A 23,418-nucleotide genomic window follows, 5' to 3' on the forward strand; every position below is an offset into this window, starting at 1 on the left:
CAAGAGCCTCCAGAATCACCTGTCTCAAAAATTCACCGGGAAACTGAAATACAAAATGTCGGATGCCTTGCTGTTATTCTAGAATTTTCTGTCGCTCCTCTGTGCTCGGTCATATATCAGTGTCACAGGTTGACACCTAGCTAGGTGGAGGCTTTAGGTAGTGGTGCTCTTTGTCCGTTAGAGCCGATTTTTCCCTGTGCTAATATTTATTTCCATGTTTATGGAACTAAAATTGGGTGCATTGAACCATGGGAGACAGGAGAGAGAAAAGAAACCTTCAGGCTATCGTACCCTTGATCTTTCTCAGGCGGCTTCCAGGGGAAGCCCCCGCCACCACTTAGCCTGGCCTGCCGTTTGGCAACCAGACAGGACGAAAAGACTTTGGAAGACAGCGGGCTGCCGCGTGGTCCCCCGTGGCACTCAGCCAGCATCCAGGCCCCATCACCAACCTCACCTCACACAATTTGCCTAATGCGCTCATCATTGCCTGGTCACGAAGCCGAACGCTAATTCGGTTCTCATCAGCGTTTTGGATGTCGCTCTGAGTGCTGGGCAAGGCTTTTGGCCTCTTTTTGCTGGCAAGGGCTGGCCCTCTCATCAAGGAAACATTAGTTAAATGTGGTACGCACTTAGGGCTACGCGGCAAGACATCTGTTCTTGGGCCTCCAGTCCCTGACACCCCACTGGGGGGTGGGCTGGGGTGTAGCCTACTCGGCTGCCATGACACAGCCATCAGGGGAGCACAGAACCTGTGCTCACCTGTCCAAGGTTCACCTGTTCAAGCAAACTGTTAGGGAAAGTATGGAAATGCAGTCACAACGGCACTGGTTGCTCTCCCATTTTTTTTTGTAATGGGCTTCAACTCAACTTTAAAATAAGAATTCTAGTGTATTCGATGTTTACTGGCGATCTGCATCAGCCCCTGGAGATGCATCGAGAACCTACAGGCCAGAGCCCTCCCTGCAGAAAATGTCCACCGGGTGGGCAAAGGAGACACACGATATGTACAGCACCCTGGGGGGTGCGTGGTGCTGGTGGACCAAGGTAGATGCCCAGCACTGAGGGCGTCAGGGACAGCCCCCGTGAAGGACAATGTGTCCAAGGCGAGGCACCCTAGGGTGCACAGGAGATGCACAAGAGAAGGCCAGGAGCTGAGTTAATAAAGTGACAGCCTCCCTCCCTTCTCCGCCATCACCCTCTCCCGGCTGGTGTCCCCTCGTCTGCTTCCAGGGGGCCCTAAGCTCACTGCCTTCTCCTGTCTCCTGCTTATGGGTCCCCAGTGTGGTCCTCAGTGGTCCGCTTCCTATTGGCCTGTTGTTTGCGGTCTGCTCTTGTCCATTTCCCATGAGTCCCCCCGGGGTTGCAGTACCTGCTGACCTTGCTCACTGGATCCTAGAGCTCAGCTCTTCCCTGGGTGAGCATGTTCTGGATCAGGGTTGGGACCTTGGGCACCGCGGTGGGGAGTCGTTTGGAAAGGGGGTCCCCTTGGTAGTGGGGGCAGTCAGGAGTCTCTGACAGCAATCAGGGCGTGTGGGGTGACCGTGGGGGTACAGATGGCTGATGGATTGATGGACCCTGGGGAGCAGCAGTGACAGGTTTGGGGCCTGTTTGAATTGGGGGCAAGGAATTCAGAGCACCGGGATGGTGCCCAGGCTGCCTCTGGGACCATCCAGTGGTGCACAGGGTTTACCCGTTATCCTTGCCATCTCATTTCTGTTTTCTGTTGTTGCTTGTTTGCTCTCATAGCACCGTCTTACTGGTGGCTCCCGTTTGCACTTCCCTAGTGATCAGTGCTGCTGAACATTCGTCAAAAGCTTTCGATCTGGGGCCGGCGCTGTGGTGTAGGGGGTTAAAGCTGCCACCTGCAGTGCCCGCATCCCATATGGGTGCCGATTCAAGTCCTGGCTGTTCCACTTCTGATCTAGCCCCCTGCTAATGTACCTGGGAAGGCAGTGGAAGATGGTCCAAGTGCTTGGGCCCCTGCACGCATGTGGGAGACCTGGAAGAAGCTCCTGGCTCCTGGCTTCGGATTGGCTCAGCTCTGACCATTGTGGCCATCTGGGGAGTGAACCAGCGGATAGAAGATCTCTCTTTCTGTCTGCCTCTCCTTCTCTCTCTGTGTAACTCTGACTTTCAAATAAATAAATAAATCTTAAAAAAAAAGGAAAGGGGGCGCCAGTTTCTGTTGTACATCCCCACTCACGGGGAGCTCACTACCTGCCCAAGCTGCTAGGTTGCGTGCAGGCAGCTCTTAGTCTTTAAGAGGTTCCGGCTCACCTTGAGCGTGGCCCCGCCCCCTGCAGCTCTGCCACCCAGCTAAGCAAGCAGGACTGTGCAGCAGAGCCGCGAAGACCTCCAATACATTTGCCTCCCCTGCATGTTCTCTCCAGGCAAGCAGAGGCTGAGAGCACCGGGTGAGGATGCGTGCTGAGGTTTCACACAGACTCCCGGTGATGGTGAGGCAGCTGGGCCGGGGACCACAGATGAAAGGGTCCATCAGAAGCAGGAGAGGCCCACGTCCCCGGCAGAGCCCTTCCTGGGAGGCGGTGTGACCGTGGGTGGCTACATCCTGTTCCCGTGCCTTTCCTTCAGTGGTGCCAACATGGAAAACTTCACTGGGACCAGGCTCAGCGCCCCCAACTCAGGCACAGGCTGCACAATGGGAACTCCTGGTCATTTCTGGCTGACCAGCCCCAGGACCTTCGCTTGTGCCTTTGAGATGCTCCACATGTATGTGCCCTCCCCAGGGACACCGAGAGAGGCCCTGACTCATGAAAAAACAAAGGGTCAGTGTCCAGACAGAAGATGTGAGAGACACCCACAGTTTCCAGAAACTATGTTTTCATAATTCTCACCACCGTCCTATAACACAACGGTAGATTGTGTGAGCAGGTCAGATGAGTGACATGTCGGCCCAAAAGCCGAAGGGAGCATATCAAGAAAGGTCTTATCTTAAGAGGGGAGCTGCACTGCCTCAGCTCTTGCTGCTTGGAAACGTTCAAGAACAATTTGCTAGATCAATGCACCTTGATGCGGTAAGGCAAATCTATCGGCATCTAATCGATGCCATCTGTGATCGAAGACTAGGGCTGGGAGAAGCCTGGTTTTCTCCTAAGCTGACGTATCAGTTGGTGTTGGCTGACAAGTCATGCCCCATCTCCCAGAGGAAGCCTCTCTTCCTTCCAGCGGGAGCTAGGAGCCGCTCAGAGCAACCTAGGCAATGGCTAACACGTGGCTGTCTTTCTCCTCTGGTAGAGTTTAGTGTCTTGCGTGCAGAGACCAGATCTCATATTTCCGGTGTGTTTAGCACCCATCGAAGTGCCTGGCACAGTGCAACTGTTTGTAAAAGAGAGGGTGGGGCTGGCGCTGTGGTGCAGGCACTGTGGTGTAATGGGTAAAGCTGCCACCTGCATCTCATATGGATCCCGGTTCAAGTCCTGGCTGCTCCACTTCTGATCCGCTCCCTGCTAATGCACCTGGGAAAGCAGTAGAGGATGGCCCAGTCCTTGGGCCACCACACCCATGTGGTAGACCTGGAAGAAGCTTCTGACTCCTGGCTTTGGATTAGCCCAGCCCTGGCCATTTGGGGAGTGAGCCACTGGATGGAAGATCTCTCTCTCTGTCTCTCCCTCTCAATTTCTCTCTCTCTCTCTCTCTCTTCCTCTCTAACTCTGGAACTCTGCCTTTCAAATAAATACATAAATTGAAAGAAAGAAAGAGAGAGAAAGAGACAGAGAGAGAGGAGGAAGGAAGGAAGAGAAGAAGAGGAGGGGGAATGAGAGAGAGGTTGGGGGGAGGAGAGACAGAAGAAAGAAAAAGGGGGAAGGGAAGGAGGCACAAATGGCCTCTCTTAGGGATGAACAGAGAGGAGCCATCCCTGGCCAAGGAGCTGTCCTCAGGTAGTGACTGTCAGTTCTGTCCCCTGGAGGCCTCTGCTTCCAGGATCCCAGGCGTTTTGCAGTGAGCAAGCGAGGGCTTCCTTCTGGCTGGACTCCCTTGATGCTGCAAGCTGCCAGAGCCCAGCCAAGGGGACTGCTCTCTATACACCTGTCCCTGGGGCTTTAGCTCCACCCACAGTCCCACTAGCACTATGTCTAAGACAGAGGCAAATAAATGCCCCAAAGTGATGGTTTTCCTTGTGGGGACACAGTTGCTGTCACCACGGTTGTCATTGAGGTGAGGGCGCTGTGGATGTTAAAGCGAGGCATGCTTTTTCTTATTTTAGGAAGATGAAAAAAGTGGAGTGAACCTCGGTGTGGGGGTGGCATCAAGGCAGGACTTTGCTCTCCTCGCACGCAGCCAGATTTGCAGGACAACGGCATGCCTGCTCTCACAGCTGCTCACCTGGCTGGCAAACCAGAGGTAGCCAAATTCAGAGCACTGGGATGGGGTGGGGCTTTGTGCAGCACTGTCATAACGAAATTCAAGTATGGCTGTACCTGTTGGGAAAGCAAACAGGTGAACGACCCTGACCCCAAATCACAATTCAGAATCAGCTCAGAGGCCCCAAATGCATGCAAGCCTGCAACTCAGCAGTTCTCAGTGGTGGCGTGGGCTGACCTGGCAAGCAGAACAGTCCGGGCATTTTGCACGGTCCCCTGACACTCAGGGCTCCACGGTCCCCACATAAACAAGGGAGTGGGTCTTTCCCAGAACAGAAGTGAAGCGGCTTTGGCACAGCTCCCCCCGCCCCAGTGCACCTGCCTGTGCACCTGCTCTGAGACTCTCAGAGGGGCGGTGCCACATGCTGCCTCCCCTCTCATTCAGATGGTTTCTCTACATCCCCGGAGGCTGGGGCAGGTACCGCTCACTACACTGGCGCAGCCAGGGCCTGACTCAGTTTCCCTGGGCCATCTTTGAGGGTCTCCCTTTCTCCTTCCTGGCAGAGATCCCCTGCCCCACAACCCCCCACTGCTCACAGAAAGACAGGACAGAACTGCATCCGCAAACTTGTTTCACTTTGTAAAAGGTGGCCTCCTTTTGATGGGGGAGAAGCTTCTGGAGACAAATTTTCCCTGGTGAAGTAAATCCGTTCTGAGCTCATCATATCTGGGACATGGCCTCGGCTAGGTCCTGGAGCGTCAGGACCCCTGTGCTGCCTGGCCCCTGGCGGGAGGCGGGGGTCGGGGTGGTGTGGTGTGTGGCCCCGTAGGGTGCTCGGGGCCCATAGCAGGGCTCAGCACTTCTCGGGGCCTCTCCGATCTAGGAGCGGGCAGGTTGGGTGCAGCATTAGTGCACCCTTAGAGCCCCAGTGTCCCGTGACCCACCCATGCTAGTGGCAGGGCGAGAGGAAGTGAGGGGGCCAGATCGCCAAGGAGGCCAGAGAGTCCAGGCTATGCAAGCAGCCCCCTCCCTCAGAGGCCCGGCTGTCTCAGGACCTGCACCTGCTGGTGGCGAATGTCTGGGGCCTATTGATGTCTCCGGTGCAGGTGCACTCGTGGGCGGCTCTGGGGGAAGGGGCCTTCAGCTCTGGTGGGGGTGGGATGGGGTGGGGTCAGGCTCTCGAGACCCTCAAGAAACGCCCTCGGTGGCGAAGTCCTCCAGGTCATCGGTGGAAATGATGCCCAGGTCCGGCGCTTCCGCGCCTGCCCCGTCCGGGCTCCTGGGCAGCCCCCGGGGGCGCTGGGCGGCAGTGGCGGCGTGCGGGGCGGGCTCGCTCCGGGGCCCGGCGCTCAGCTGCAGTCCCACGTCGTGGGCGCTCTGGGGCCGCGCGCGGGCGCCCTCGAGGGCGCGGGGTGCCTGCCGCAGGAAGGTGGGGGCGGCCAGCTGGGAGGAGCAGCGCAGCGGCCTCAGGGCGGTCACGGGCACCGGCCGGCAGCTCGGGTACAGGACGTACGGGGCCGCCAGGGCGTCTGCCGGGGGCGGCTCCGGGGAGCCCCCGGCGGAGGCCTGGATCGGGACCCTGACGTAGTTGCCCGTCTCGGGGTCGTAGAAGGTCTTGATCTTCACCTGCAGCGGCAAATCGAAGACAAAATACTCCCCGGACTGCGGGTCCTGGAGGACCTTCTGGGTGGCGGGGTACGGGGGCAGGGGTGTGAGCGCCTGGGGGCCTCCGGGCCACCTCCCCACGGGCTCCGGGAAGCCGGACACCGAGTGGCGGTGCGCGGGAGGCGGCAGCGAGCGCAGCGCGGCGCACCGCGGCCGGGGCCCGTCTCCCGGGGACGGCGGCCTGCGCTCCGCCCGTGCCCAGTCCTCGGCGGTGGCGCCGGGCGTGGCGTCCCCAGGCTCGGGCGGCTTCTCCCGCACCTGTTCGCTCTTGCGCCGCTTGCTGGCCAGCTTCTTGGCGCGCCGCAGGGCCTTCTCCGTTTTGGGTGGGACTGCGGGAGGCTTGCCGGCCGCCCTCTCCGGCGGTGGCGGCGGCGCCGGCTGCGGCGGCTGCGCAGGAGACTCGGGCTTCTCCGGGGGGCCCGCGGGGCTAGGGAAGGCGTCCCGCAGCGCGCCTCTCGGAGACAGCGTCCGGAGATCTTCCGAGGCCCCTTCGAGTTGGGGATCGGAGCCGTCAGTCTCCCACACCAGGGCGTGCGTCAGGTCCTCGCGCCGCGTGACCCTGGCCTGGCCAGGGCCGGCCCAGGGGCTGGCTCGCGGCGGCTCGTCCGCCGGTTCGCTGGGGGCTTGGGAAGCGTCGTCCCAAAGGCTGCTGGCTGCGGGGGAGTACGCACTGCCCTCCTCCAGGGAGCTGGGGTTTGGAGAAGCCGCCACTGCCGCTGCCTCCCCGGGGTGCAGTCTTCTCCCTGGGGGCCCTGCTCTGGGTGCAGCCAAAAAGTGGCCCTGGAAACCCCGCGCCTGCTCCTCCCAGCAGGTGCCCGGCGGCTGTGGGCGAGGCTGAGTTGCCTGGTCGCTGTCGCTGTCCGTTAAAGCGATGGTAGGGATTTCCCAGGGCGTGGCCGAACTACTCTTGCTCCAGGGCGCTTTGCGGGCTACCTCTAGGGGGGCCTTCCTCCCATCCCCTTCTCTCACCAGTGGCAGATCTGGGAAAAGCTCTTCGTGCGCTGGCTGAGAGGCCTCCATCCTGGCCACCCTGGGCTGCTGTGCTGTGTCCGGGTCCTCCAGGCCGTGGGGGGCGCCGGGCTTCAGGTGCATGCCCCACGCGTTGGTAGGGGTGCAGTTGCCGCGCCTACCCTGGCTCTCCGGGGCACCCAGCTGGGCGTCCTCAGCCCACGCTGGCCTGGGTGAGTCGTCCCCTTTGTGGCTGCCACTGAGCGAGCCCTCAGAGGACATGGCCCTCAGGAGAGGCAGCATCACCGGCTTGATGACCGGGGTGGCCCTGAGTGTGTTGTCTTTGATGGCAAACAGTATGTGCTTGTTGGCCGCAGAAGGTGGCGAGGGGATGGGGTCTTTGGCGTGCACCAGGGCCTTGTCCCTCACCGCCTCGGGCTGAGAGCCTCTGAAAGTCACTTCCTCTGTGGATGCCTCCCTCTGTCTCCCTGCAGGCAGTCTCTCCCCTTCTCTCTGCAACAACACTTCCCTCTGCCTGTGCTCTTGCGCGCACTCCTTCTGGTTCCCGTTGGCGGCGGTGGCCTGAGGCTGGGCCTCACTGCCCCCCGCACCCCCTTTCTCCTTCTCCTCACCATCACCTGCACTCCCATCACTCCTCCTCTCGTCCCGCTGGCTCTCGGCGGCCGTGGCGGCAGACCACGGCTTCTGCGGCTCGTCGAATGAAGCAAAGGATTGATCCGAGGAACTGGTGCTGAACTTGGCCTTGCTTTGGAAGCCGGGCGTAAAGTCAGACTGGCTGTCACTGTAGAACACGTCTTCCTCCTCCGGTGACAGAGGCCCTGGGGAGAATTTCTGCATCGGGTGCAGGTTCGGAAGCCCCAGCTCTCTCTCGGCTTCCGTGTCCTGGGAGATGGATCTCGGGAGCCCATTCTGCAGCTGCTGGGTCTCCACGGCCACAGCCTCAGACTCCAAGCCACATGTAAGCTTCAGGGACAGGTGCTTCCTGGGGCGGCGGTTCCTGGAGTCTGGCCGGAAGCCGGGCCTGGCGGCACCCACCTCTGCCTCTCCATCCTCGTCGGCTTCAACCTTCTCATCGCAGCTCCTCTCCGCAGCCTCCCCGTTGGCACAGCACGGGGCTTGGGCAGGAGTCGGAGGCGAGCCCAGGGCTGCATGGCTGCCTGCAGAGGTCTCACTGGGGCGGGCTGCGGGGTCCTGCTGGGTGCCAGTGTAGGATGCAGGAGGGGCATCGGCGGGGCTGTCCTCGGTGAGCTCGTGAGGCGGGCTCTCCTCGAGCCCGTTGGCAAGGGGCAGCAAGTCACTGAGGGCCTCCTGCTGCCCGTCAGCCTTCCCTCTGCTTTTCTCGTCCAGCCCTTTCAGGAGAGGCGAGGGGCTGTACGTGCTCTTCACGCGTTTCCGTACATCCTTCAGGTTGAACAGCAGGCTGGGGGCCTTGGACTTGTAGCTGTCCCGCGAGGGACATTCGCCGGGCTCCTTCTCCTGGTAGCCATTGAGCTGGCCCGGCGGGGAGGGGGTTGTGTCCGGCGGCTGGCTGGCTGAGGCGTCCAGAGCATGCTTGGTGGGGATGATGGGCGTCAGGAGCTTACTGATGTTAAAGGGGGGGCTGTACTGCTGGCTGGGGTCCCCGTCAGGAGCCTCCTGTTCTGGAAACTGCCCCTGGGGATTGTGCTTTGTGTACAAGGGCGGCTCCCTCCTGGGGCTCTGTTGCTTCCCTTCTGGCCCATCCTGTAGATTCTCTTTCCCTCCTTTGCCAAGTTTCGGTTTCCTCCAGGGAGGCTGGCTGGGTTTCACCTGAGGGTCAGGCTCTGAGCTGGCAGCTTTGCCCTCTGTCGCGAACACCTGGGATCCTGGGTCCCTGAGCCCCCAGGGTCCTGATGTGGACAGAGCCCCTGCAGCTAACCTGCTCTCTTCCTGACCACAGCTGGCCCGGACTTGGCAGGGAGACACCTTGTGCTCGGGGGGCTGGGGCTCCCTTAGCAAGGGCGCATCTTGGTAAAGCTTGGGGGCCTTGGTTTCTGGGGTGGGGTCCGTGGCATCCTTTCTCTCCAAGAGCTTGGGCTGGTGGGCGTTCCATGACTCGAAAGCACTGTTCTCACTGTGCAGAAATGTCCCCTTGGGAGCCCACTCTTTGCCTCTCCCGGGGTCGCCCTTGGCTGGCTTGTGGGGTGGGGAGGGGAACTGGGCTGAGCTGGCCACAGTGTCCGTGCCTGGGAGGAAGCTGCCGGAGCCAGGACAAGCCATGTCGGGGTTCTTGGGGGACTCCTGGCCTCCGTGCTTCCTGCTGGGTTGGTGGCTGTTCTGATGAGTGTTGGACACCTCGGCGGGCACTCTGCGGACGGTTAAGAAGGCGGAATCAAAGCAGAAGTTGACTCCGCTGTCTGGAAGAGGAGCGAATTTGGGGGTGGTTTTCAGAACGGGGGGCTTGCTGGGAGGCGGCCTGCTGTCGCAGCGCTGGCTCTCGGGCCTGTCAAATGATTTGATGAGTGACGAGACCTTGGAAATGGGCTTGCTGCCGCTCCTGAGGCCCGACACCGGCACCTCCAGCCTCCTCTGGGCCGGAGTCAGCGGGGGGCTGCTCTTGGGGTACTTCTCCTCGCCTTGCACGTACTTGGGTAGCTGCTGGAAGGTGGCCGCCCAGCCTGCATGCTCCGTGCCTTGCGACGCCGGTAGCTGGCTCCAGATGCCACTTTTCCTATGGGTGTGGCTCACCGTGCCCTGGGGGAACGCCCCGAGCACCTGGCCGGTGGGGTCCTGGGACAGGGCCAGATCGGAGTCGTGGAAGAACGGGTCCTCGGAGAGGCACAGACTCCGGAAGGCACGGTCTGTGAGGCTGCTCACCTCCCTGTCGGCCTCGTCCAGCACGCTGCCGATGCTGGAGGTGTCGCTGAACCCATCCGTGCACTTCTTGTTCCCCTGCATCGTCCGACGGCACTGGGAAGATGGCCTCGGTTAACCGGCGGGCGCCTTTGGGCAGTGGTTTTGGGTCAGGTGTGGTCAGTCCTCTGCCCGAAAACTCAGGCTCCTCTGTGACCAGGTACAAATGCACTTTGTTTTCTTCTCTGTTTTCTGTAAAAGAAAAGCACAGGATGTGAGGAGAGCACTCAGCAGAGCAGCTCTGCACGGGCACTGCCTGCCGGGCCAGGGGAGCCACCGGGCCCTTGGTGGTCAATGTTATGAGCCTAGCCTGTTGTACCCAGTTCTGGCCAAAGCCTACATGTTGCCGTGCGGGGGTTGTCCAGGTGTGCTTAACCTTGAACTCGGTAGACTCTGCGTAAAGCAGCTCACGCCCCATCACGCAGGTGGGCCTTGTCTAAGCAGCTGGTGGCTGTGGGAGAAAAACGAGCGAGGTCCCAGGCCACAAAAGACAAATGCACATGAGGGCCCAAAACAACCTATTATTATTATTATCATCATCATTATTATTAGTGCAGCAAAAATCCACAAAATGGAAAGGCAGTCCATGGAACAGAAGAAATGTTTGCCAAACAAACACGTATCTGATAAAGGATTAATAGGCAAAATACTTAAGGAACTTTTACAACTCCAGAACAAAGAGAAAAAAAAAAAAAAAAAACACAAAGCACAAAATAAAACAAAACTCCCCAAACCAATAACCTGATCTAAAAAGGTGGTGGACATTGTGGTACAGCAGGTGGAGCCCCAGGCATCCCATATTGGAGCACTGGTTCGAGTCCCAGCTGCTCTGCTTCCCATCCAGCTCCCTGCTAACGTGCCTGGGAAGCAGCCCATGATGGCCCAAGTGCTCAAGTCCCTGCCACCCATGTGGGAGACTCAGACGGAATTCCCTAGCTCTTGGCTTCTGCCTGTTTTGAGCATCTGGGGAGTGAACCTGCAGATGGAAGATCTCTCTCTCTCTCTCTCTCTCTCTCTTTCTCTCTCCCTCTCTCTCTCTCTGCCTTACAAATAAATAAATAATAGGACCTGGGCCCCTGCTGCCTGTAGTTATCAGCACTGTACTGTGTGCTTCAAACATTTCCTAGGAGGGGAGCTCTTCTGTTTAGTTTCTTAATCACAGACCCAGTGAGAAATCAGGACCATGGATGTGTGCTGCTTTGCAAAGTCACCACGTTGTGTGCATTTAATGGCCACAGCTTGGTGGATGTCAATCATACCTCAGCAGAGTGGCTTAAAAAAAAAAAGAAAAGGCAAAGCTTCCCTCCAGGAGAAAGGCATTCTGTCCCTAGGCCATGTCTGGGCTCAGTTCCTCCTGGGTCTCCAGGCTGCAGATCCCAGACGCACAATGGGAGTGGCAGCAGCAAGGGCACGCCTTGGAGAAGGCTGGGTGAGAGGGAGGGTGGCGGCCCCAGGGGTGGCAGGGACGGGCCACCAACCCTACATCGTCCCCATGCGGCCCCCGCTCCTCCTGCTGCCCGGCCATGGTGGCTTGAGGATGCTGCTTTGGTGACAGCGACACAGAGGTCCCGCCCTCCCCGCTGTCTCCACTGGGGCTGTGCCCTCCCTCCCTGCTCTGAATGCAGATAGGAAGCCTGTAGCAGAGGGCGCCTGTAGCGGGGGCTGCAGAACTGCTCCTGCCAGGGTGAACGGCTAGATGGGTGGTCCTGCGGGTCTGCAGGGGTGGCTCACTCTCCTTGGCTTGCGGGCGGCTGACTTCTCCCCATGTGGCTTCCCTCTGTGACCCAAGTTCCCTTTCCATGAGGATGCCAGTCCTACAGGGTGAGGGTCCATTGTAATGACGTCATCCTGACTGGTGACACTTGCACCAGCCCTTACGTTTGAGGAAGGTTACACTCTGAGGCACAGGGGCTAGAACTTGAACTTGTTCATTTTTTGGGGGTGGGGGCGGGTGGGGTGGGGGCCGGACACAAGGCATTCCTATGCCATCTGAGGAACCAGCTTTTCTGGGGACGGCAGGGTGGCTGGGTCCTCCATGACACTGCAAAGCCTTGAGTTTGTGTTTGAGCCATGCCACCGTGGAGTTTGTGTTTCCGGGATTCAGGGGTGGTGGGCGTTAGTGGCTTTGGCCTCTGTCAGTTGACATTTTCTGCCCCTTAAGAGCCAAGGCGTCTCTGGGTGTCCGTGAACGCTGGGCTGTTGATCTTGGCGGTCGTGCTGGGATTTCTACACTTCCACCTGCACATGGCAAGAAGGTAGCTGGAGACCTACGTCCAGGATGTCACTCAGGCAAACAGCTCCAGCCAAGACACCCTCCTACCAGCAGGCACTGGCTTTTTATTTTTATTTTTTTCTTAATCCTCAGCTTCCATGTCTGTCCTCTGAGTGACAACACTTGGTGCCTTTCGGGGGATTTCCTCTCCTGGTCAGGTTCGGTCTCGGGGGGGCTGAAGGTCAAGGTGCCTGGGCCAAGTGCAGGCGTGAGACCCAGGACAGGCCTGTGGACCTCAGAGTCATGCAGAGTGGACGTGTGCACGGGCACCCTCCTGGCCCCAGAGTTTCCAGCATAATCAGGGGGCTGCCCCATCCCCCACGCTTTCCCCAGCTTCCCCCCCACCCTGCCCCCAAATCTTCACCTTGAATCTATGAGACCTCCCATTTCCTCTTAGTACACATCCTGTCTCTGCTTTATCTAGCGTTTGCATCATCATTGCAAACTCTATCTAGAGCGTTTAGAAATAACCAAGGCACCCCGCCTCAGGGAAAGGAGAGAACAGGCCACCCGCCCAAGCCCTGCCTCCTCCACCTAGCTTTATTGAGTGGAGTCCTTAGTCTTCATGGGATAAGACTGGCGTCAGTGGAGATGGCCACAAAGCTGGCCTCACCCGGCCGCCATGCCCAGTGACTCCCCTCCCGCATTAGGGCTAGCAACAGGTGCTCCCACCTGTGGGCTCTTGGGCTGGTTCCATACCTATTACAGAAGTAGGAGCCGCAGGTCCCTGCCTCAGCGAGTTTCGAGATCTGTAGCTTTAAACTTCTCATGCCCGTGTTGCGTATCATCACGGCTCATCTAGAAAAAAGAGGAAAAATAATTTCAGTGGAACTTATGGTCCACGAGGGCAGTGGACAGAGTGTCTTTAATGTCAGTGATATGATGAGCCACTTGGCTTTCAGTTGTTTTTCTTTTAAAATCTGCACTTGAACTCCACAACATTGAAAATCAACCTACCATCCATTTATATCCCTTCCGAAAGTCACTAATGTGTCGCGGCCCACAGAATCTTCAGGAATCCTTGGGATTGCTAACATTACCCGTCCAGGTATGAATGGTTTTATTTTTGCTGGTAAAACGTAGCCAAAGGCCTTGTCTCCCACTGAATGACTAACTGAGGATTTGCAGAAAGAGAACTGGAGCGGTCAGACTCAACGCCACTCGGCAAGTGCTGGTGTAGTGTCCCATTTATTGTTGGCTTGAGCATCTCTTTTGACAGCTAAAAGAACCAAAAAGCTGCCCAGGAGGATTCTCCCAGTGCTCAGTGTAAACTCATTAAAATGTATCCGCCATGCAAATTTTCAATGTAGACCACTGGGGTTTCCCTAAGCCCTCCCCTGGCTTGGCGCTCCTGCTATGAATTGAGTCCAAGGCAGTTTATTAATAATATTAATACTCAGAATAGCTCAAATTTGGGGAGCATATTTCTTTGGAGAGTCACCGAGGTGCTTCGTATCTGTCACCATACGGCGAGGGCCTCTCTCTGAGTCCCCAGGCTGGTGCAGGTGGCCTGCGCCCGGTCCCCACAGCAGCCTGGGTTTATCTCTGGGGCGGAACTGTCACAGCTCATGTACCATAACCCGTATGTCTTAGGAATGGCTGGCTGTTGTTTTCTCTCGTTCACTAGAAAATTCTCTGAGCCAGGAAGGCAGTCTTCCACGCCTCAGCACCCTGCACAGAGACCCAGAAGCTTGGCAAACCTTTGTAGCAATGCTCTGGGTCGAGTTGTCTCAGTTCCCTGGATTTTCTTTTCCTGGAAGGGAAACTGAGGCATGGGAAAGAAATGATCGGTATAGTAGAACTTTTCATGCCTGGCCGCAGTATCAGGGGCATTTGAAAAATTCAGATTGCCGTTAATATCTAACCCAGGGCACTGCCAGCAGCTGTGCTCGGGACGATTTGGGCGTGAGGGTAGCCTCATCGGGGCCACAGGTGGAGAGACTCAGGTGCAGAACGACCCAGCACATAGGTTTAGAGAACATCGGGGGGACTTCTCACTCCAGTGTGGTGGGCTTTCCCCTACCCAGCAGCCTCAGAGACTCCCTGACATTATTGTTGAAGTGAATTTTCCAGAAGCCAGTGCGAAAGCTATGGGGTCACTGGGCTGTTTGAAGGCAGCTGGCCTGACTCGGTGAAACATCTGGCTCCCAAGACACTCCTCAGGTTGAAGGGAGGGATCACCTTTGGGGAGCACCATTGAGGATGCTTCTGGTCCTGGGCTGTTGGAGCCCCTCCACTCCCAGCCCCAGCCTCTTTTGTCCTTGATCTACAGTCTCTCTCTCTCTCTCTCTCTCTCTCTCTCTCTCTCTCTCTCTTTTTGACAGGCAGAGTTAGAGAGAGAGAGAGAGACAGAGAGAAAGGTCTTCCTTCTGTTGGTTAACCCCCAAATGGCTGCTACAGCTGGCACACTGCGCTGATCTGAAGCCAGGAGCCAGGTGCTTCTCCTGGTCTCCCATGGGGTGCAGGGCCCAAGCACTTGGGCCATCCTCCACTGCCTTCCCCGGGCCACAGCAGAGAGCTGGCCTGGAAGAGGAGCAACCGGGACAGAACCCGGCGCCCCAATTGGGACTAGAACCCCTGGGTGCCAGCGCCGCAGGCAGAGGATTAGCCTAGTGAGCTGCGGCACCGGCCCACTCTACAGTCTGAACACAGGAGGATTTCCCCCTCACCGAGGTCTCGGCCAGTACCCACACCCGGATGGCACGTGCAGGCCAGGCCGCTTGTATGGCTGCAGCTCACGACTCTGGCTGCCCACGGCCTGGCTCCAGCTGCCAGCATCTCCCATGTTTAAAGCAGAGCCCAGGCTCCCATGCACCTGTTCTGTCTCTGGGGATCCGGGAGATGTGAGAGGCATCTCTGCCTTCCCCTCTCCCTCTGCCTCCAGGCCACCCTAGCCCTTGCATTCCATGTCCCACAGTTCTGCATCTCCATGCTCCCCGTGTGGCCCCCCTCCGTTTCCCTCTGTCACATCTCCCCTGGCTACTGAGAAGCCCATAGCTACTCCTGCCTGGCACTCTGAAGTGGCTTTTTAAAAAAAACAACTGACGGCCAGGCATCCACTGCCATGGCTTTCACCTTGACCCTGGCTCAGTGCTGACAGAAGCACCTGCTCCACAGTCCCAGGAGCCCTGTGCAAGTCGGTGATTGGTGGCTTCCCATCTGGGTAGGTCTTGCATCTCAGGCCCTTCCCCATATCATGTTTTTCTTGGAGTGAGTCGCGAAGCCTTGGTGGGCATCCGAGAGGGGCCCTGGCCTTCAAGATCCCTTTTCTTGGCATCTGTGGGGGCTTCCGCGGCTGCGGGGCAAGGGGACTCTGATTTGGTGGGTCGCCACCTCTGTCTGGTTCCCTGGGCGTCTTTCTGGCCTCTTTCAAACCCATGGCTGTACTTAGGCGACAGTGATGGGGCTGAGCTGGGGAGAGGAGGAGCCGGTGGTGGACTCCCCTGCAGCTGGTGCCACCAGGTCTTCCTCAGAAAGGCCGGAAGTAGCTTTTGGACATCCAATCTGTGCACCTGCGCCTCCGGCTCGGAGCCCTGGGTGCCTTCCCGGCTTTCACAGATGACAGTCAGCCCTGTGCAACGAGCCTCTCTCTTCCCATCGGCATCCTGGGCCACTCTCCCCAACACGGCTGCCTTTGCAGCCCTCCTGGTCTTTTTATTTTTCCCCCAGGCAGCTTCCTGCCTAAGGCCCTTTACACGTGTCATTCCTCCTGCTGGGGATCTTTTGCCTGATACCTGGTTAACTCCTACACATGCTTCAGAGCCCAGTGCTCGGATCCCTTCAGCAAGGCAGCTTCTCAAGCTCTCTCAAGTGCCTCTGTTGCATACTTCTCCACCTCCCTTGCAGCACTTAGCAGCAGTGCAATTAAGTATCAACCTGGTGGCTTGTTGCCTGCCTCTCCTGTTCAGCCTGGGTGCCTCCCTGTGGCAGCTCCCCGGGCCCCGCCCCACCCCAGGCTGTCTGGCATCCCAGCCTGTTCTCAGTGTGCATTCGCACCCAACACAAGAGATGCCTTCCAAATAAATGAGCAAATCCTTTTGCCACAATGGTGATGCAATGCACACCGTTGAGGGAAAAATGGCATGAAAACATGAAGTTCATTGGAGTACGGAATATTTTGAGTTCTATGCATAATTTTTTCCTAAGCACACGTCTTCCACGAACTTTGAGAAGACTTCTTAATGCATGGGAATCTTGTTGCCCTGCACCAAAATCGATTTCTCTTTGCGGCCGGTTTTCCACAAGCTTCTAAGGTACCTGCCCCACGCCCCATATTATAACCCAGTCTTTGCAGAATTGTCCCATATTTTGAATTTGCAAATTTGAATCCAAGTGCAGTTTCTTTACTTTTTTGATTCCAAGCTTTCAAAAACATGAACTTTATCTGTTAGCACCGTGGTGTGTACCACTGGCATAAGGAGCGTGCATCACTGGGAATACGGATTAGCATGTGACGTCATGACGTCATGACGTCAGCATCCCCCTGTCTTTCTAATCACTTTCAGTGCTCCAAGTTGGGGGGGCGGGGCTTGGTTGCGCTCCAGCAAACATCTGCTGAGCACATCAGCTGGGGTTCTCTTTCTGGCCACACTATGCATGTGTGATCCTAATGACATGTGATCTAAATGCTGGGCATCAGCAGAGGAGTTGGTGGCCTCTGCCCCACGCGAACCCACAATCCTGTGTTCCCTGGGCTGCTGGCTCCCGGTCGATCTGGCCACGTCGGGGGAGGGGCAAGCTTGAGGCCCAGCACGTTCTACAAGGGACCAGCACACACTAAGGGCAACAGGATCCCGAGCCCTGGGGACAACTTTCACTGGATTTCATTTTCCAGCTCAGCCAATGGAGAGGAGCAAGGATCTGATGACACACCCACCACAAAAGCTAGGCGCTACATGAATATGTATTCCTATTGCCTTGAGGCTTCAATTCCCCTCCAGGGTGTGTTTTATCTTTTTCTTATTGAAAGACCCTTATTCTGATTCAGAATATATCAAATGAAGGGCAGGTGCATAGTCTAGCAGTTGAGACGCCAGCTCCCCTCAAGAGTGCCTTGGTTCGATCCCCCACTCTGCTCCCCAACTCCAGCATACCTGCTAACGTACACCCCGGGAGGCAGCAGTGCCAGCTCAAGTACTTGGGTCCCTGCCACCCATGGGGGAGACCTGAGTTGAGTTCTTGGCTCTTGGCTTTGGCCCAACTCAGTCCCTGCCATGTGGGCATTTGGGGAGTGAAGCTCTGTTTCTCAAAAACAAGGAAGGGGAAGGAAGGAAGGGAGGGAGGGAAGGGGGGGAGGGAGCGGGAGGGAGGGAGGGAAGGAGGGAAACTACACCTAACGAGCTAAGTCTGAGCAAGCGTCTCCACGGATCAGCCCTGTCTCAGGTGAGCACTAATTCTCATTAATTTCTAACTCTCCCCGAATATTTTCCGATGCGATGCCGTTTTGCAGGTCACTCTGTACAGTGCTATTAAACGATCATGGCACGGACTGGACGTTCAGCTTTTTTGCTTTCTCCCAGTCCCCGTCAAGTGCCCACGCATCACTCTTAAAACCCTCTGGGTGGTGAACCTTGACCTCTCGCCCGTCCCTCATGGTCCAGCTCCCTCACCCCCCAGGTCTGTAGTGCCCTGGGAGAGGTGGGACTGCAGGTCCCTACCTGTCCTGGAGTGGCACCTCTGGGTCCCTCTGCCTGGAATGTCTCTCTCTGTCCCCTGGTCGCCGCTGCCCCTACTGTCTTCTAGTCCTTGTAGAACCTGTCCCCACCTAATCCCTTGCCCTGCTGTGTTCCACGTGCTCTGCTCCGGATCCAACTGCCCATCGAGACTCCCAGATCTGTGCAGCGAGGCCCCTTGGCTGACCGGGTGCCCGCTGTGCAGGGGAGGGGGTGTCGCTCGCAAATGCTTTCAGCTGCTGCTGCTGAGCGCACTTCTTGGGCCACAAGGATGTGATGACAGAGGTTTGCTGCACGTGTGCGGTGTGCAGACCAGGGCGCAAGGGACGCCAAGAGCTCTGGTGCCCCACGTTCTCCACGTCTCCCTGACGGCTCCCCAGGGCTGGCAGCCAGCCCAGACCCGAGAGGATCAAACAGCCCAAGTCCTGTCGTGCTGGCTCAGTCTAAGGCATCCCAGGCTAGGAGCACAGGAAGTGGCTGGTAGCGGTGGGCGGGCTCAGCGGTGTTGATTGCCACCTGCTGTGTCCTATCCCGAAGCTCCATATACAGCTCCTCTTCTGAGCCCGGGGGCTGGGGCGGAGAACCAGGAAGCCCTGTGAGTGACCTGGGCACTGGGGACTGGCCACCTGTCATCACCGCCACGGCTGTGCATTAGCAGGGTCACTCTGTAGTGAGACAGATGAAGGAGATTAGTTCCCATCTCAGAGCCGGTGAGTGACAGAGCTGGGCTTGGGACCCACCCTGGACAGAGCTGTGGCTGCCAGACTGAGCCGATAAAACATGCAGGGCACGCAGGAAAATGTCAATTTTGCACAAAAAAAATCCAATACTTTTTAAAGTAGAAGTATGTTCCATGCAATATGGGGATACACTTATAGTAAAAACAAAAATGACTTGCTCTGTGAAGTTCAAATCCACGGGACTTACTGGGCTTTTTCTCTCCATCTGGCAACCTGAGGGTCTCCCCAACCTTCAGGACCCACATGGGGTCACAGTCAGTGGACACGGAGGTGGTGTCAATCCGGGATGACACAGTCGCAGCCACGGCTCCTGTGTGCGCTAAGGTCCTCCTTGGTTCAGAGGCTGCAGGCAGCCGGGGGAGCGGACGTGTGGGTTCAGCTGGCAAACGTGGGGTCCCTCCTGGCTGGGTGGGCTCAGGCGGCACCTGCAGGCGGGGCCCAGGCAGGCTGCCGAGGGCAGCCTCACTCCTCCTCCTTGTCTCTGCTGGCCTCGCCACAGGAAGCACTGGGGTTTGCTTTGCTGCTGGGGTTTGACCGCGTGCCTACAGTGCGGGTTCTGGGCCCGAGGTCTTCGGGTGAATTAATTACCTTAATTGAATGGCGTTTTCCCGTCTCAGGGAAGGAAGCAGGCAGACCGGAGATGACAGAGGTCGGCTTGATCACACCCAGAAGACCCCAACAAATTGCAATTGATTCCTGTTGCTTTGCTTTCTGGCTTGGGTGGTTGATGCTCCAACGTGGGCGGGCCTTAAGGAGCGGTGTGGTGTGTGCGCAGGGCCGGGAGGCCCCCCGTGGCAGCCCAGGGTATGAACACACAGCTCTGCCGCCCACTCCCGCCGTGCTGAGTGCCTCGCTCTGGACCTGCGGCTCACTCACTGGTCGGTCTGGGGCCAAGCTCTTGCCCTCTCTGTGTAGCCGTCAATGGCCCTCAGGTGTCAGGGGGCAATGTTCTCGTTTGTGTTCGTGGGTGAGAGTCTCAGCTTGGGCTGCTTTGCCCCGGGGGGCTGAAATGATAGACACTTCTGCTTCTGCAGGCTGGCAAGGCCTAGGTCAGAGTGCTGGCAGATCTGAGTCTGGGGTGGACCGGTCCCTTTCCTGATGTGCAGAGCCAGAGACAGAGGGAGGCCGGGAAAGATGTTGTCTTCTGGTCTCTCCTGAGCAAACTAATTCTTCAAGCAGACACCACCCTCGAGAGCCAATTACCCACAGGCTCCGCCTCCTAATCCCCGCCTATCGGAGATCAGGCTCTCAACCTGTGGCTTTTGGGAGACGCCCAGCGCGCTGGGCAACGAATCAGGGAGAGCAGCCTGAGCGGGGTGTGGCTCCTTCGGCAGTCGCGATTGGGTCGGGTCGGTGTCTGCGGAGTGGGCGGAGCTCGGATGGGCAGCTGCCCAGGCCTGCAGTCACACGTATTCCCCAGTCTGTAGGGCTGGCTCCCGTCCCCATCCATCTTACACCTGAGAAAATCCAGTTCCCCCGACCCCCGGGGTTAGTGGCCGGAGAGCTGGAGCCGGGCCACGCCCCCTCCCCCCGACCTCAGCGTGCGGTTCTCCAAGATCGTCCCAGCCATTCCCACCACGTGGTGATCGCTCTGTCTTTGCAAACTCTTTTGTTTTGGAAAACCTTTCAAGTTCACTTAGATTCCGTGCAGAAGAGAAGATGGGCTCTCGGAAGCTGCCCTTGAAGCTCTGTAACGCATCCCTCCGTTCACTGAGCAGCCGAATGGAGAGAGAACAAGTCTGGCTTTGTCCAGCTCCAGGAGCCCGAGGCGGTCGATCCTGGGGGTCCCGATGGCGGCCCTGGCCTGGCAGGAGTCTGAACTTGGCCTGGTAGAAGTCTGAACTCTCCATGAGCAGCAACACACGGGAAGGGACCCCTACACCCTGTAGCACATAAGCACCCCTGGACTGCCCATCCCGCCCGGGGCTCGCTGGAGGCCCTGTCCAGGCCGAGAGCAGGTAGGGCTCTGCTGCCCTTAGGGGAGAGCAGCCTGCTCAGTCCTGCTCAATGGCACTGGGCCCTGCCTGAAGCTGACGTCTGGCCCGAGCTCTTCAGAAAGGCACGGGGGCCAGCGTGCTGGGTCCACCTGGGATCTGGGTGCAGACCCTGGCGCTGTGCCACGTGCGCTGAAATCATCTAACTTTGGCATAAATAAAAATGGCATGGCGTCTGGGAGCCTCAGCTTCCTCATCTGTAAAATGGAGCTAGTAGGGGCACCTGAGGAGGTGGTCTCAGCCTCCATGGGTCGGGTCCGCCCGAGTCCCGCCAGGCTGAGAATGGCTGTCCGAGAGCATCAGCATGGAGCACCTGCTCACTCGGTCACTCAGTGTGGGTTGGCTCTACTCTTCCGCATTTCCCAGAATGCCTTGCCCTGGATTCTAGAAGCAGCAGGGACTGACCCGAGAGAGGAATCACATAGGCAGTTCTGGGTGGCAGAGAGAACTGGAAATCTGTTCTGGCCGTAGCTTGGGCGTATTACTGAGCCACAGTGCCTATAACACAGGGACAGTCAGGACCAACCCCAAACCACCCACCCCCAGGGCTGCTCCCTGGGGAAGGAATCGCTGTAGTTGTTGGTCCTCAGGGTCTCTGGCTGCTCAGGGTCCCTGACGCATCAGGTGTTGGGGACACCTGGACCAGGAGGCTCCATCTGCAGCCTTGCACTTAACCTGCCGGGCTGCTGGGCAGCAGTTGAGTTGTGTAACATCCTTCCTCCTTACCCTAGAGGTTTTGCCTCTGATGCACAGTGAGAAATACATTTGCAGCGCTGCACGGAGCGTGCGCGGAGACACGCATCCATCCACATGCAAACTCCAGGCAGAAAACCCGCCCCTCCGACACGTGCCCCTCGCCTGTTCGTAGCCTGTTTTCTTCTAGTCTCATTGGAAAGAACCCGTTGGCAGCATAGGGAGAGATTTCAGGACGTACTAAGGACTTACAGTCTGGGGTGGTTTTTACAAAGTGTCTAGGATCAGAAACTTCCAGCATCCCCCATGAAACCGCATTTTTGCTGCCCTGTTCCCAGCGATGCTCCACTCCCATCTAGACAGAGAGCTGGAGAGCTGAGGCTCAAGCTGCCATGACTACCAAGGTCTGAGCACGCTGGGAGGAGGCAGGGGCTCGCCCGTGGAGGAGGGTCCCCCGGGGCCAGGCTTCTGTGCTGTGTCCCTAGCCCTCGTACAGTGCTGAGTCTAGCCTGGGCCATTGTTTTGTTAAATGAGCAACTGAATGAGTAAAATACATTTCCATCGACTAAGCACCTGCTATTAAATACGCCCTTGATAACCCAGTCCTACCGGTCAATATGTATTATCCTATAATGAATGCAACAGCCTCGTGATGTCAGAATTACTCTTGCTCTTTCCAGAGGAGGTACATGGAGCCTGGAGCGGTTTGACACCGGGTGCTATGGGGCTGTTGGCGAGACCCTTGTCACCGTGTGTACCCGGCTCCCGCCAGCACCCTCTGCATTGTCTGTTGCAAGCTGAGAAAACCTGCACTCCACACCTCTCTGCCCCCTGGGGAGCCACCTGCCCCTGGCTTCCTAGGACCTCACTTCGAGTCCTGTGGCCGTGGAGTGAGAAGGGGTGGCACGGCACTCCTCCTTGGGGCCTGATCTAGAGGGAGCCCATGGGAGGAAGGGAGAAGTGTTGGGGGCGGAACCCCTGGACGGCAGCCCTGGGAGGCTTAGCCGGCTCTAAGGCAGCTGGGAAGCTCCTAGAATTTTTGGCTCCTAGGCAGTGCAGAAGCCCCTGGCTGTGCCCACAGCAGAGGGGATTGGAAAGAGCATGAGCTCAGAATCAGGCCAGGGAACCAACTCTGAAAGCCACCTCCCATCCTCCCCCCCCCCCCCCCCCCGTCTGCAATGGAAGCTGTGAGGGACACAGGTCAAGAGCCAGGACCAGACTAGACAGAGGACGGACTCAGCAAATGGAGGTGTTTGCAACAAGTGCCTGCTGGGGTCTGGCTGCGGCCACCCAAGCTGAGACCTGGACCCCCAGGGAGGGGAGGGCATCGGGCCACGCAGGTGGAGCCCCTCTACCCCTGCCCTGGGAGAGGGAGCGGGACCCTTCTAAGAGAGGGCGGAGAAAGCCTGCTGGGCTGAGGATGTGGTGAGGAGGTGCCATCTGGAAACAGCCCCTCCCCCAGGCACCAGCTCGGCCAGTGTCTGAACCCTGAACCTGCCAGCCTTCAGAAGAGTGAGTCAGGTCCACGTCGATGGTGGCTTGGTCACAGCAGTCACCAAAGAGGCCTTGGGGTTTGGAAGCAGGCGGTGGGGAAGGAAGGCCGTGTCCACTGTGGTGGCAGGAATGGCACCGGCCGTGGGGAGAGCGGAGTGGCAGTCTGTAGAGCGTAGGGTCACTGCCCACCAAGTGCCCGCTTCCCTAATTTCTAATCCCCAGACGGGGGCAGTAGAGCCAAGTGGGAAGGGCAGGGGTGTAGGCCAGTTGCCCTTGGCCTTGGCTCCTGGATGACCTAGCTGACCCCGCCCTCAATAAAAACTTCCTGGCACCTCAGTTTCTCCATCTGTCAATGGGACGTCTGTCTTGGGGCTGTCGTGAAGATGAAGCAGCCGGCACCTAGCAACTTACGCGGTCAATGTCATGGCCATCACCACCACGGAGCCCAGTTAATCCAGGGCTGGGGTCCCTGGAGTCCTGAGGATGCTTTGGTCCCTTTCCTGGGCGTGCAGGGGAGGGAGAGGGAGGTGATGCCCCACACTGACCTGGGACTGCCCCCCACACTGACCTGGGACTGCCCAGAGCCCCGGAGCCTGCCCCCTCCCAAGCCTCCTGCCTGCATCCAGCTTGTTTGCTTGGGGAAGCCCTCGCTGGCCTCATTGCTCAGGGTCCCTCAGCGCCTCGTGGGCCCAGCAGCTGCAGTGTACACGGGGACTGTTGCTCTG

The 23,418-nt window shown here is 58.1% G+C and overlaps 1 protein-coding gene across 1 annotated transcript; it reads right to left on the reverse strand.

The window, feature by feature from the left end:
• Window positions 1–5,511: 5,511 nt before the first annotated feature.
• C17H10orf71 (chromosome 17 C10orf71 homolog) lies at window positions 5,512–9,873 on the reverse strand. Its single transcript, XM_062214885.1, has one exon. It carries the CDS (start codon window positions 9,871–9,873, stop codon window positions 5,512–5,514), a length of 4,362 nt encoding a protein of 1,453 aa, XP_062070869.1.
• Window positions 9,874–23,418: the final 13,545 nt, after the last annotated feature.

The sequence above is a fragment of the Lepus europaeus genome, chromosome 17, assembly GCF_033115175.1.
Source record: "Lepus europaeus isolate LE1 chromosome 17, mLepTim1.pri, whole genome shotgun sequence".
NCBI classification, from domain to species: domain Eukaryota; kingdom Metazoa; phylum Chordata; class Mammalia; order Lagomorpha; family Leporidae; genus Lepus; species Lepus europaeus.